Below are 13,904 nucleotides of genomic sequence, written 5' to 3'. Positions count from 1 at the left end.
GTCACCTACCACTTCCTTCACAAGCTGGGCTTCTCCCTCAACTTCAAGAAGTCCCACTTGACGCCAACTCAGCCGCTCCAGTACATCAGAGCAGTGCTCGACACATCCCTGTGGCAGTGTTTTCCTCCCCAGGTGAGGGCTGATCACATTCAGCAGATGGTGCACAAGTTTCAGCATGCCCAGAGTCTCCTGGCGTTTGAGTTCTTGAGGTTGCTCGGCCTCATGGCATCCTGCATTCTTTTGGTGCCAGAGGCCAGGTTGCGAATGAGATCTCTGCAATGGGCTCTCAAGATGCAGTGGTCAGTTCTCCGGCAGGATAGCGGACCCCATTCAGGTGCCGCCCTCGGTCGCCAAGGACCTTCTGTGGTGGGCCGTCAATGGCAATCTGATGAGAGGGGGCTCCATTGTGGAATCGTGACGGACGCATCCCTTACGGGATGGGGAGCTCATGCCAACGAGTTGAGTCAGCGGTCGTTGGTCCCCGTTGGAGTCCAGACTTCCTATCAGTCTGTTGGAGCTGAGGGCCGTCAGGCTTGCCTGCCGACTGTGCGAGGAAAGAATGTCCTGATTCTGACGTACAACACCGTGGCCATGCACTACCTCAAAAAAAGGGGGGGGTGGGGCAGGGTCACTTCCTCTGTGCAGGGAGGCGATGCAGCTCTGGTTCTGGGCCATCCAGCAGGAAATTTCGATCTCTGTAGTTCATCCGGCCAGAGACGAAAACGAGACGGCGGACGCTCTGAGCAGGCAGAGCACGATCTCTCGCAATCGGGAGCTGGCTCAGGAGATTCTCCAGGAGATCGACCTTTGTGGGACCCGTTAAATAGATCTCTTCGCCTACAGTGTCAACAGGAAGTGCGAAAGGTTCTGCTCACGGGAATTTCCTCCAAGAGGAGCCTTAGGAGACATGTTCGTGGTGGGGTGGTCCTTCCCACTGTGGTACGAGTTTCCTCCAGTCCCCGTCATCCTGCAAGTGCTACAGAGGTTATGGAGGTTTGGTTCCCAGATGATCCTCATTGCTCCGTTATGGGCCCGGAGAACGTGGTACTCGGACCTTCTCGACTTGTCCATCTGCCCTCCACGTCGTCTTCCCTACTGAGACGATCTGCTCTCACGGGAGGGTGGCGTCAGGTTCTCCATCCAGAGGTCAGATCCCTCAACCTTCACGCTTGGCTTCTGAAAGGTTGAGGTATAAGGATTGGGACCTCCCTGAAGACGTGATGGAGGTGTTGCTTTCGGCCAGACAGCCTGCAACCAAGTCCCTGTACCGTTGCTGTTGGAGAAAGTTCTGCGACTGGTGCAGGGTTAAGAATGTGGATCCTTTTTCATGTGACATTCCTTTGGTTCTGTCTTTTTTGCTTTCGTTAGCCTACAAGGGCCTGCAAGTGGGTACCATTAAAGGTTACCTGGCGGTGCTGTCCATATTTTAAGCTTACAATGCTTTCTGTGGTCATACTGGCAGTAGTTTGGTGCCACACGTTCTGGGGAAAAAACGACAACTGAGGCTACGGGCGTCGTGCGTCCTACTTATAACATCCGGTGATGTCGGCTCGACTGAGGCCCTTGAGGACAGCGTATCGACATCGACACAGGATGCAGATGCCGAAAGTTTTCCGAAGCAGCACAGCTGTGGTCATTACTGTCATAGATATGGAATACGTTGTCGAACCATCCCATGGAAAGAAAGTTACCAGGTAAGAGTAACTTGTTCATCTTGCAGTTGCTATCCTAGAAGTGCAAGCGCTAGCGCTTTCCTATTGTCTGAACACCATTTCATTGATTTCTACGGGAGAAGTTTATTCATCTTTAGGATTAACCTTACTTGATCGCCCTTGAGTCTGGTGGCTCTTTTTGCCCCTGAACTCTTCCAGTGAACATTTCATGGCAGGTTAAGACTCAGAATTATCCATTTTTAGAAAGATGTTTGGCTGTAATATTGCAATTTTAGTTCTTTTAAATCTATTAAATGTATTTTGAATGATGCTTTCTTTTATGTTCTGGCATGTGTACTGGACCTCTAATCACCATAGTCTTCACTTGAGAGTTTAGTCTTTGCTGCTCTGCCATGTTCACCAATAGGAGAGTCAAATAGACTTAAGGAAAACCATGTTGATTGATAGTGGGCTGGCTCTTCATAGCACCCACAATCTTCTACCATGTCATATCCCCACCTTTTCTAGTCCTGTCATCTTTCTCTTGCAAAAATAAAAAGCTAAAGATGTCCTCTCTTGTGTCTTTCACAGCGCTTTGTGGATCATGGACAAGGTTAATAGGAGATGGATGGTGATATTGATTCTATCCACTGCCTTCAAACCTGTGTATCATTCCATTATGCTCCACACAGATATTCTGTGATCATTTTGGCAGAGACCTCCTTTAGCTGGCTTCAGTCCTTTCTGAAGGACTGATCCCACGCAGCGATATATACCGGCCCCTTTTTGTTATCCACTGCAAATGTCACCTCTAAGCCTGTCCTCCACATCCATCTGGTCTCCAACATCTTGAGCTAGATTTCTGGTTCATTACATTGCAGCTAGCCAAATCTGCATTGCAGTCACTGGGACAGAGGGTGATATCTAGCCTTTTTCAGAGCTCTCTGAATACCATCTTGGTATCCAGGATCGAGAAGGTACTGCACATGTGACCCCTGACAAAGTTACTTCAAGGTTACTTTGGCTATATAAGCACTGTCCTTTGGGTGTCCCTTCACCCGTGCTTCCAGAGCAATGGGAAGACAGAGCTCAGGGTTGCAAGTATATCCTTCTCTAGATACCGCTACAAGCTCAAGACCGCATTTGCCAGTCCTCAGAGTTTGTACTGATACAAAGTACCACCCTTTGGACTACACAGAGACCTGGCAACCTTCCAGTGATTAAAGGACACAATATTGAGGCCTCATATGACATATGCTGCCACATATCTGGATGATATAATTATCTTTAGTAGGTCCTGGAAAGAACATTTTACCCACTAAGGTAGTCAAAACCTTGGAAAGAGCTGGACTAAGAATCAATCCAAAGAAGACAGTACTGGGGACCACCCAAACCAAATACTTGGGGTATACAATGGGACAAGGTGAAATCGGGCCACAATTCGACCAAGTGGAAGCCATCAACAAGATACCTTTACCGAATTCAAGGAAAGGAATACAAGCTGTTAGGGAGAATTCTCTGTATAAGCTAATTTCCCAAACCTAGTGAGTCCCCAATCAGCTTTGCTGCATTTTTGGGGTTTCATTTTTTCTCCTGCTAAGAGTGAGACTCTTTTTTTTTTTTTTTTTTTTCTTCCACTCTTAGGCATGATTTGAGAATGTCCTTTGACTTTGTAATGTGTTTTATGGGCTATAGGGTCTTTTACTCTTTAGGGCTTTATGTGTTTTTGGTAAGTGTGTTACACAGCACCCTCAGTGCAGTAACACAGGGGTGTCCTAGTGACCCCCAAACATAGACTCCATACCCTGGGACTGACTACTATCTCCCAGGGCATGTAAAGTCACCATTGACTTTACTAGTCTTAAATTGTGAACAGAACCAGTACAAACCATCATATTGTGGAAGTACTGGTAGGGGTAATTCGATTGCCCCAAGGTCTGTTTTTCAAGGGGGCACTGTCCATTCCCCTCTTGTCGAGTTTCTGGCTGGTGGTAGTGATTACCACGCGAAATATTCCACTGGAATATTTTCTATGGGATTTTCCCATTTCATTTTAAACGCACCACTTTTTTGGTGCAATGTTAAAGATACCGCTGGGTTATTTATTTAATATTTATTCCCCGGTTGGGTCTTTTTGCCAGGACTCGGTTTTAAAATGACGTTTGTGTTCGTCTCTGTAACTCCAACCCAAGTCGAGCCCTTTGTTCCACTTTTGGCGGGCTTCTACACAGAAGCCTCCAAAAGTGGTGCCACTCTATCTGGATCTACAGGATGTGGGGGGTGGGAGGGGTAGGCACCCTGGACTGAGTTGCCTCGGAAACTCAAGTCGCAATCTTGTGTGAGTGGCCCAGTGGTGAGCCGCCCAGCTCACCACTTAGCATGTTTGAGTAACAGCTAGGACTGATGAATGGGGGTTTTCTGCATAAAAGCAGGGCTTTGGGGATTGGAACTTCAGAAGTTGCCACAGGACCTAAAGAATCCGAAGAGGGCGAAGCTTTGACGACCTGCAACGACGACACCACCGGTGGAGCGCTGCTGAACCGAACTCGCCACTTCCCAACGACAGAGAATATCTTCTTCCAGGGGAGTCTTCTTCCTTTGAGCTGATGGGGTTAACCAGTTTGCCTTGTTTCGCTTTCCTGGATCGTCTCGTGGTCGAATCGCCCGTGCCAAGCACCCCGGCGGCCAGATAGCCACGCTTCACCACTATCATGAATAAAAGGGTAGTACCTTTTAACCGGGAAACTCTGCGGCTGGTTTCTTCCCTGGCAGTGCAACGATTGTCAGCTTTCCTCCACGTCGAGATCTTCTCTTCCTCTGGACGAAGCACCGACTTGTACGCGCTGCCAGGAACAACTGCCCCCGCTGGAGCTTTCTCACCATTTCAGGTACTGTGTCCCGCCTGGTCTCCCTTGCAACAGACTGTTCAAGGTGTCCCGTAAATCCTTGACTCTCTATCCTGGGGTTACCTCGGACCCGTTAACATTACCTTTCTGAACTGATCCAACTCCTTTTTGAACTTCTGAACTATCTGCAAAGACTTTTAAAGTGTAATTCAACTGTGTGATCTTGGGCACATTCCGCCTTGCTCTCTCCAAGAGTGGGCCTGGCCTATGAACTTTTTGCTCTACAGTAGACCCTGCCTTTTCTAACTATCTGTGGGTACTTAAAAGTGTTGGTATTGTGTGTTGTTCCTATTTCTGGCTTTTCTCTCCCTTTTTAAATAATTATTAGAGTGCCATCTATGGTTACGCCATCACCTCTGTTTTGCTAAATGAGTGGTGTCTTAACCTAGACTTGTCAAATAATTAATTAGGGAGGTGTATAGATTTCTAGTGACTGTGTTTGAACTTGCTTGACATATTAGTGCCAGTGTATTTTTACAAGTGTGTTTTTAAATAAATAATTATATACTTTTATACCAAAGCTCTGGTCAGTGTTTGCTTGTACTACTGTATTTTGAGCCTTATTGTGTATACTCTATATACTGCCTAACTCTTCTTGAGAGAAGTCTGACTGCTCAGCCACAGCTACCAGGTAAATCTGGGTGGTGCAGACTGCTACCAATTGGGTTTACTGCTAACACCTGTAGTCTTAAACTTTTTGCAGTGGTCCCTAAGGGAACTGCACAGGTTTCTGCCTAACACAAGCCTTCCTAGGTTTTGTAGGGTATTATCACTGGTTCGTGCATCACTGGTTCGTGCCACACTTCTCCTTGGTGGCAGCACCACTCACCGATGCCCAGAAGTCCCAGCACAATGGGGACCCGCCACAGAACGTAAGGGCTCAACAGGCTTTCAAGACCTCTCCCAGCATCCCATGTCTGGAATGTGCTAAACTTTTTTATACAGACTGATGCTTCTGGTTGGGGTCTGGATGTAGAACTTTCTCATGTGTCCACTGAGAACCTTAAACCGATCTGTTTTATCAGTTCTAAATATCATCTCCCGCACAAACGCCCTTACTCCACAATCTAGAAAGAAGGCCTGTCCATCAAGTGTGCCTTGGCATCTTTGCGTAACTACCTGCTGGGGCAGTCTTTTACCATTTATACGGATCATGCTCCTTTACAGTGGTTGGCCGTTCACAGGGATTGGAATCATCCTGTACTATGCTGGTTTTTGAATCTTCAACCCTTTTCTTTCGTGACCTTGCAGCGACCTGCCGCATTCCAAGTTGTGGACGATTATCTCGCCAGGGCCTGTGATCTGCCCTATCAGCAGAATCCTAGTGGTGGGGTATGTGAGATGGGCGCATTGGACGGAGAGAGAGTGAGTCCCATATCGAGACCCGCTAGAATTCCCGAATGGGTGTACGCTATGGGGGGGCGATGGGTCCGAGAGGAGGTGTGGGGCAATAGGGCCGTCCCAGTCACTAACCCTGATGTTGACTGACAGGCCTAAGGTGCAGTTCGGAATGCAGATCCTGATGTCGGAAATACAGCCTGGGGCTCCTGCGTCCCTCATAACGGGGGAAATCGATGCCAAAGCAGGGACATGCAACGCGGCACACCCAACATCTAGGACCCCACCCGACAGGCACACATGCTCCCCACTAAACACACACACCCTTACCTCGGCACAGCAAGACACATGGAGCACACATAATGGCATCCAGAAGACATGCACAGTATTGGGATGCCGACTGGGAGAAGGTACCATGGTGACCTGATGTAGCCCTAGGATTGGAAGAAAAAGGGGGTGGACCAACCTAAGTGAGACGGGCGAGGCAGAACACTGGAACTCAGATTGGGATTGGCCAAGGCCGATCCAATCCACTGCAAAGGTGGCCTCATTGGCAACATTGTTGCATTCTACCTTTTCTTTTACGTTCTAGGAGGAAGAAGCTGATGACTGGAGCTCACAATATTATCTGGTTCCTCAAGCTGAGATATCGGAGGAAGAACAGGCTAAGGGGTGATTGGAACATGCCTTGTCCTAAGAAAAAGACTGATATGAGAAGGATCTTAAGGTGAAGAAACCCAATTGGATCTGTATTATGTAGGAGAACAAGTGAATAAAAAATCCTTGCACATCCACCTTGGCATCTGAATCGCTCTCATCTCACACAGACACTCGAACAAAATGGGGGAGAATCAGGACTAAAAACAAATATTGGTACCCTGATGACTAACAAAGGTATTGGGATTGCAGTAAAATGGCTTGCAATCCTTTTGAAGCCAAAACAAAACTACAGCTGCCACTGAACTACTCCCCAAAATCAATGCAGGGCGACATGATCGCGTTGGGGCACAAATGGGGTGCCTAGGAAGCACACTTGGCGCCTCATGGGCAACCCAGGGCAAAATGCTCAAAATAAGCGAAAATGGATTGCAGTGGCTGTAGAAGTCCAACTGACCACCAAAAATAGGCCTGCAATCCAAAAATAGAAGAAGCAAAACGTTTAAGGGGCTTTACAAAGTGGCAATAGACTCCCCAAAATAGAAACTGTCTTAACAGGATCCTTCATGCTGCGCCTGCCCAGGCCCCTATTACCTGGGTTGGATACTGCTCTTCATCCCCCGGGTATGCACCTGGCAGACGTGACTTGGCACTCTGACGGCATGCCTTTTCATGACAGCGCAAATGATGGAGATCCCTAAAAAGCTGGTGCCCTGCACAGGGCTACTTTGTAAACGGCGCCTGCCATGCATTCATGGCAGGCTGCGTTTACTCGATTTCATGATGGAGGGCAAAAGGCAGCGTATATGCTTGTATGCCACCTTTTGCCCTCCCGTTTTGCACTCTGACGTGCAAATGGTGAAAATTTGCGACAGGAGCCATTTACGTTGAAGTTATAGCGTAATGGCTCCCATCCACCAAATTATGGGCTTGAGAAACATGAGCTTCTATATGTTCATATATGGTATAAACTATATTTTCATTGTGTGTGTGATGTATTAAACAGTTGTCTTATTTGCTCAGTGAGAAGAATTTTGTCTTCATAGTAACCTCCTGAATATAAGCCCATCTGGACCAGATGTTACATACAGCTCTCACTGGCAACTGGAGACCAGGGTTAAGTGTCTGAAAACGTGTTACCCAGATAATCTGTTTGATTCCAACAGTCCGTTTCTCCAAGCTAGAACAGACTTCTTGGTGGTGAGCCGCATAAATATCCTGCTGCTGCCGCCACAGCTTGCCTTGCTCCTCCATTTCATGTAGCTGCAGGGCAAGCCTGGCTGTGCCCTTACTACAGACTGGAGGGGGTGCATTGTTACTCCGCTGTATTGATTTTCTTTCATACTCTTATCCTCTCAAAATGCTTTTGCAGGAAGGAATCAAGTGACCCCTATTACGAATCCGACTATATCGCCCCTTTTGTTCTAACCGCCAGAAACCCTGCATATATGACAAACCGGGGACAGTTATAAAGGTCCCACAACTTCTGCATTTTAATTTCAGATAAACCAAGGTACTGGTGTAAACTTGAGCATGTTACTCATTTATGCAATATTCTGACGAGGAAGAACCAAGAACGTCATACAGTGAATAATAATGAGACGAGAAGGCCCCAGGAGGATGCACATAACCACGAGCACTACTGTCAACGTTCTAGATGTTGTGCAGTGAGGGGAAAACAGTGAATAAGAGAGAAGGGACAAGGTGACGAGAGAGGCAGCAGTAGCTGGAATAGCAGAAGTAGAGGAGGCAGAGTAACGAGAAAGAGATCAAAAAAAGGGGGAACGTTGGCGAGCGAGCCCAGAGGTGTTCGACTCGCCCGTGGCCTCTGGCAGAGGCGGAAAACCGGTGGAAGGACATAGACAGCGTTCACAGTGGGACCTTCAGTGAATCGGGCCACCAAGGCGAGGTGAGACACCACAACCCATTGAATGCTGTGATCCTGTGAAACCACAGCAACCAGGTAAACAGCCCAGCAAAAGTAGCGGAACCTGAGGCGGGTCTGTGGGTGTTGAAGGAGAGAGAGAACCGGTGGGGGAACACAGAGATTGTTCCCAAGGAGAATCTGCTCAACTGGAGGCACCGCCAACCTGAGGCAATAAAGCAAAGCCTCTGGAGTCCTGCGAAGACTGAAACCCACAGCAACCAGGGAAACAGCTTAGCAGGCTCTGGGTTCCAGGGGAAGCAGTCTCCGAACAAGTGGGGTAAACTAGACCCAGGGCAAAAATCTGGGACATCCGCAGTGGACTTGGGACAATAAAAGAAGTGGTCGGTAGTGCTGAGCAGGAGATTAACCCAGCCTACCAGGGAAAGCCATATCAGTAAATCTGCTCACCCAGGACGGATACACTTCTTCGTCCCAGTTTTTGGGTGAAAGACAGAAACACCACTAGACACGCAGAAAGGACAAATCAACCATAAAAAGGAAAATAAGGGGAATAAAATAATACCTTTTAAACACCCACCAGTGACTAAGATAATCGCGACTCCTCTTCCTTGTCGCAATACTGAGCCAAGAGGGAGAGTCAAGGGAAGCAAACTATTCTCTGGGTATTAATAATTTTAGAGTTGGTACTTTATTTTGAAAGAGCCATAACACCCAAGAGGCTCAGACAGATCTTGGAAGGAGAGTAAACCAAGGCTGTGAAGCGACCTAAAGCGGATAAAGAGGAAGGACATTTTTAAATTGTAGAGACTGTCCAAGGGTGTTACTCTCACCTGGTATCCACAGGGACGCCACCCAGCCGGGTTACTCGCTGGTATGCTTCTCAGCTTTGCCCTGATGTGGTCTGTGGGGAAGGTTCTGCCTGAAAATACAGGAGGACTGTGTTCAAGACTGACCAACTGGGGTAAGTATCCTCCCTCCACCCCCGTATGATTTCAGTCCCTCTGGTGCCCTCTCCTCACCTTGTGGTAGAAGTAGGCGTGCTCTCTGTCCTGCCTTCTTTGCAGGGGCACGTTGTCTTTCATGGGCGAGTGCGGTCCAGTTACTTCACTGACGCCGGCCCGTTTGATATTGTTCAGGTAGGTCTTATTGCAGTTCTTTAGTTTTGTTGCTATCCTGCATGCCTTTCTTTGTTTAAAATGTCTTTTTTCTCCCTTAGGTATGCAGAGCTTCTTCGCGGCGAACTGGCTTGGTTGAGCCCCGCTGGTAAATGACGGCGCATTAAGAGCGCTATGATGCCGTAAGTAAGCACTATGCACAGCGCTGCAAAGTCTTGTCTTTGCTAACCTGTGTTTTCCTTCCTTGTAGGTCGCAGTGTTCTTCAGCGCGAGTGAAATGTCCGGAGTGGTGCCAGCCGAGAGGCGACCAGCCAGGTAAGCCTTTTGAGCAGTTCGTAATTTGTAAATGTCTCTACTGCTTTCTTTAATGTTGCCTCTATCTTCCTCTTTCAGGTCGTTCTGTCCGGGTGTCGTGCAGATTCGAGGAAGCTGTTCTCAGTTGCTGCAAGTGTTTAAAGATGAAGACTGCAGGTAAGATGCTGCTGCTAATGATGTTCCTTTTGTCTCCTTGCAGGTTCTGCTTCTCTGAGTTTCGAAGGAATAGCTGGACACGATGAGCGACACGTTGCAAGCTGCAAAGTAACGTGAAGCGTGTTGTCTTGCTCGGGTGTGGTTTAAATAGCCCCAACAAAATAGTCCAGGTAAAGTAGTCCCTAGGCTATCACACCCAAAACACTAGACCGCATAGCTTGGTTCTTAGGAACCAAGCTATGTGGATGCCTCCATGTTAGCTGACAATACAATAAAGTAGTTTCCAAGCACATGGTTTTTCATGGTGTATAAGCCTGGCACCATAGGTGCCAGGACTGGCCCCATGAGGGCTTTTGAAGAAGATGCCAGGCTCTAGAGGCCCGAGTCCTGACTCCACCTTGCCAATGGGTTTGCCAGAGGGGGTGTTGGGCGAGGGTCGTGACAAAGGGAAGGGAAATAACCCCTTTAAGCTATGTGGGACTCTTTTTTTTGGCGCAGCTTGGGTTTCTTGCTGGAACTTTTATTTTTGGAAACTACGCAGCAAGGATGCAGGTAACCAGCCAACAGCCATTTTCCCCTTTTGCATCTTTTGATGAGTATAGAGTTTGAGGGTCATATTAGGTTTTGGACACAGGACAGAGAACTTTATTTTGGACATTCTGACACAGACACTAGTTAGTCTTGTTGAGGCAGGGAAATCCCTCTTAGACTTAGGGAAAGTTAGAAGTTTCCCCAAACCCCCTTTTATTTACTTTCAATAAACATATGCGCTAAGCATCTTAACACCCCTGTGTCTGACTCCTACTTCCGCACCCCTAAACCGGTCCTTTACTCTTCTGCCCGCGGAGAGCAAACTGACATTGAGAAAATCTACCACTCAGGTTGAGGTCACCCCATGTATCAGAAACGTGACATTGTGCTCCACTGTTTGCCCATTGCTTAACCTTGTCTAATACTTGGTGCCCATATGTACACTCCAATGAATACTGACAATGTGCATGCAGTCTGATCTGTCGTACAACATTGTACATGAAAATGACTGTACTTCTTTATTCTTGCATTCTCGCCCTCATAGCATAGAATGAATGTCCTAGGATACCATCAAAGTTTGTTCTGCACAGTGTTTCCATTTACAGTGCTGCAATTAAGTTGTTTGCATGAAATTAAATGGTTGGTTGTCCTGTTCAGGGAATGTTCAGCTAGTTCTCGGACTTGTGACCAGCGGTTAACATATAATCGCCTACACGAACAGCTATTGAAATACTTTGTGTTTTGTTTCCCTAGGTTGATTTTGTGGATTCAAATATTATCATCACTGAACCATACTTTAACTTCAATTCAATACAAGAGTCTATGAACGAGATCTTGTTTGAGGAGTATCAATTTCAAGCAGTTCTTAGAGTAAATAGTAAGTATGTAGTCCTCTCACTCCAGAGTCTGCATGCTAACAGGCCTCTTTCTTTGTTTTTTTCTTCAGCATTGGTGCCTATAGTACGCTCTTATTCCATCTTCTACTGTTTCAATAAGATCTGTGGGCATCTTGCTTTCTTTCCTAAACTTTCTCTATTTCTGAACCATCTTCCCAAAGGGGCAGTGTGGTGAAAAGAAAAGTTGCTGAAGGATTAGCACTATTGGAAAATCTGTGAATCTTGGAAACGTTGTTTGTATTGGGCATTCAAACCGTATGTTAAAGAAATACCAAAAATAAGATCATTTATTTATGTAGAAGACCGTGCATCATTCTTGTCCCTAAAGAGAGACGAAAGATTGGGACAAGGTTACTCAGTGGGTGGGGTTCAACTTGGTTTTTGATGTCTTCCAAAAGACTTTGCAATCATCCAGTTAACAGACATGTGCCTGAAGGGAGTTTCAAAGGTTTATGGCCTGAACTCTGTTGGCATGGCTACCTTTCCTGGAGAGATGGACATTGGCTGGAACCAACAGTCTCTAATGATCGAAGTGTCCGGTTGGGTATGTGCTTGGAATTTGTCATGGATCCAATTGAGACCTATGCCCTTCTGTGGGCAACAGAAGGCGCATAAAGCTTTGAATTTAGATCTCTGTAGGATGGGAAGCCAGTGGAGAGTTCTAATGGCTGGCAAGATGTGACCGTTGCTTGCTGTTCTGAAGACGAGACTGGCTGCTGCATTTTGGAGAAACTGGAGTCTGTGTATTTGGGTTTTGAGAAGACCTAGATGGATTTGGTTGTAATGCTCAAGATGGTATTTGATGAATGCATCGACAATAGCTAATTTGTGGTTGGTTATGTAGTAAAATATTAGGAAATATATTGCTTTATGCCATTTTTTTTGCCTCATTCATTGGGGACCGGACCTCTTTTTGGCAAGTGGGGTACTTTTACCACTCACTTGCGTCTGCTACTTCTTGGCAAAAGTACTGGAAGTAGATGATGCAAGAATACATTGAGGAGGAAGATGAAGACCGCAAACTGGTAGCGAGATGGAAAGAATCCAAACATCTGAGGCTGAGAGGAGGGTCCACCTTTTAGCAGAAAGCCAGAACAACAGGGGAGTAGACCAGATGGAGGGAACTAGAGACACTATAGAGGAGAGAAAAGCGTGAGTCAAAGCAGGGTAGCTTCTCGTGCCAACCCTACCACAGCCAGTCAACTTCTCTGGTAAGTGAGGCGTTAACACCCTGCCAAATAGTTAGTTCCAAACTTGTCACTGTCGTGAGAACTATAACAAGCAAAAGGTCTTCGCGACTGAGTTCTGGCAGACACCGTAAACACATCAGTGTGCCTGAGAGCTTTGGGGCCATGAAGAGGACTCCCAGAAAGCCAGAACAAGGGCATAGAGATCAGACCCCCCTCCATTTTCGGAGATGCTAGACCTGGAAAGATGCCCCACTTGAGGCGAGATTTGTTGTATTCGCTTTTTGCTTGCGAACTGGGTGCACCTTTTGAACTTTTGTTTTCATAGACTTTGTTTTTGCATTAAACTCTGAAACCCTGAACAGTTTACTGAGGATTCCCTTTGGTGGACGAGAAGCTGCTATTTCTTTGAAGTCCTATTTTAATTCACCCTCACTTTAGACACAGACACTTGGGACAGAAATTCAGCAGTCACTCTTATTATCATGGCATTTTCAGTGTTTTTTGCCAATATCCTGCCTCCTTTTGTTTAGTTATCCCTTGTACACTAACACCATATATTTATGTCCATGTCACAGTTCTGGTAGCACAATGCCAAGTCCTGGATGGCCTCCCACCAGCGACCCTCTCCCCCACTTTAACTTTTAGTTGACACAATTAAAATTCGTGGTGCTTGGCTAGCATTATGGATCGGCCTTATCGTCCATTTAGTTTTACACTGTATTTTTCTCTTTACAGTGTGCTCCTTGCAATCTCTTTATCCTGTGTTTTATATATAATTCTCTTAAGATGTCTGTACATTGCAAACTGAGCATGGCCACAGCCACCTTTAACGGGAGACCCATCTAAAAATTGGGCTCCTAAGGACCCCAATGATGTGATTTGATGCTGTTGCCATTGTATCTTTGCATCCAAATACTGAGGCTGTTCATTTTAATATTGGGGCAAGTGTTGACATGAAATGAGCTCCAAGCCCAGTGTTCATTATTATTATTTTTTTAAAATTATTATGTATACATTATGTAAAAAAAAACTTTTACATAAATATCATCTTTATACGATACATTGTATAAAAGGTATCAACATAATCCACAATTCTAAACCAAATTCTAATAAAATAAAACAAGTTAGCATCAAATCAAATCAAATACTAATTAAATTATCATGTAGTACATAAACTTCATATACACAACTGAAACACTTTATACACAGAGCCAAGTATGACACATAAGATTCCAAGCAGACAATCCCTACATACACATC

The 13,904-nt window shown here is 46.2% G+C and overlaps 1 protein-coding gene across 1 annotated transcript in view; it reads left to right on the top strand.

Moving 5' to 3' along the window:
- ACTR6 (actin related protein 6) overlaps positions 1-13,904 on the top strand; it is a 601,838-nt gene that overhangs the window by 234,302 nt on the left and 353,632 nt on the right. The window contains exon 4 of the mRNA XM_069633699.1: positions 11,312-11,435. Coding sequence (XP_069489800.1) covers positions 11,312-11,435 — 124 coding nt within the window. The remainder of the gene's footprint in view (positions 1-11,311; positions 11,436-13,904) is intronic.

Source organism: Ambystoma mexicanum, chromosome 13 (genome assembly GCF_040938575.1).
Source record: "Ambystoma mexicanum isolate Mex_15411 chromosome 13, UKY_AmexF1_1, whole genome shotgun sequence".
Classification (NCBI taxonomy): domain Eukaryota; kingdom Metazoa; phylum Chordata; class Amphibia; order Caudata; family Ambystomatidae; genus Ambystoma; species Ambystoma mexicanum.
Note: the sequence above shows the minus strand (reverse complement) of the source record. Positions and strands in the feature narration are given on the sequence as shown.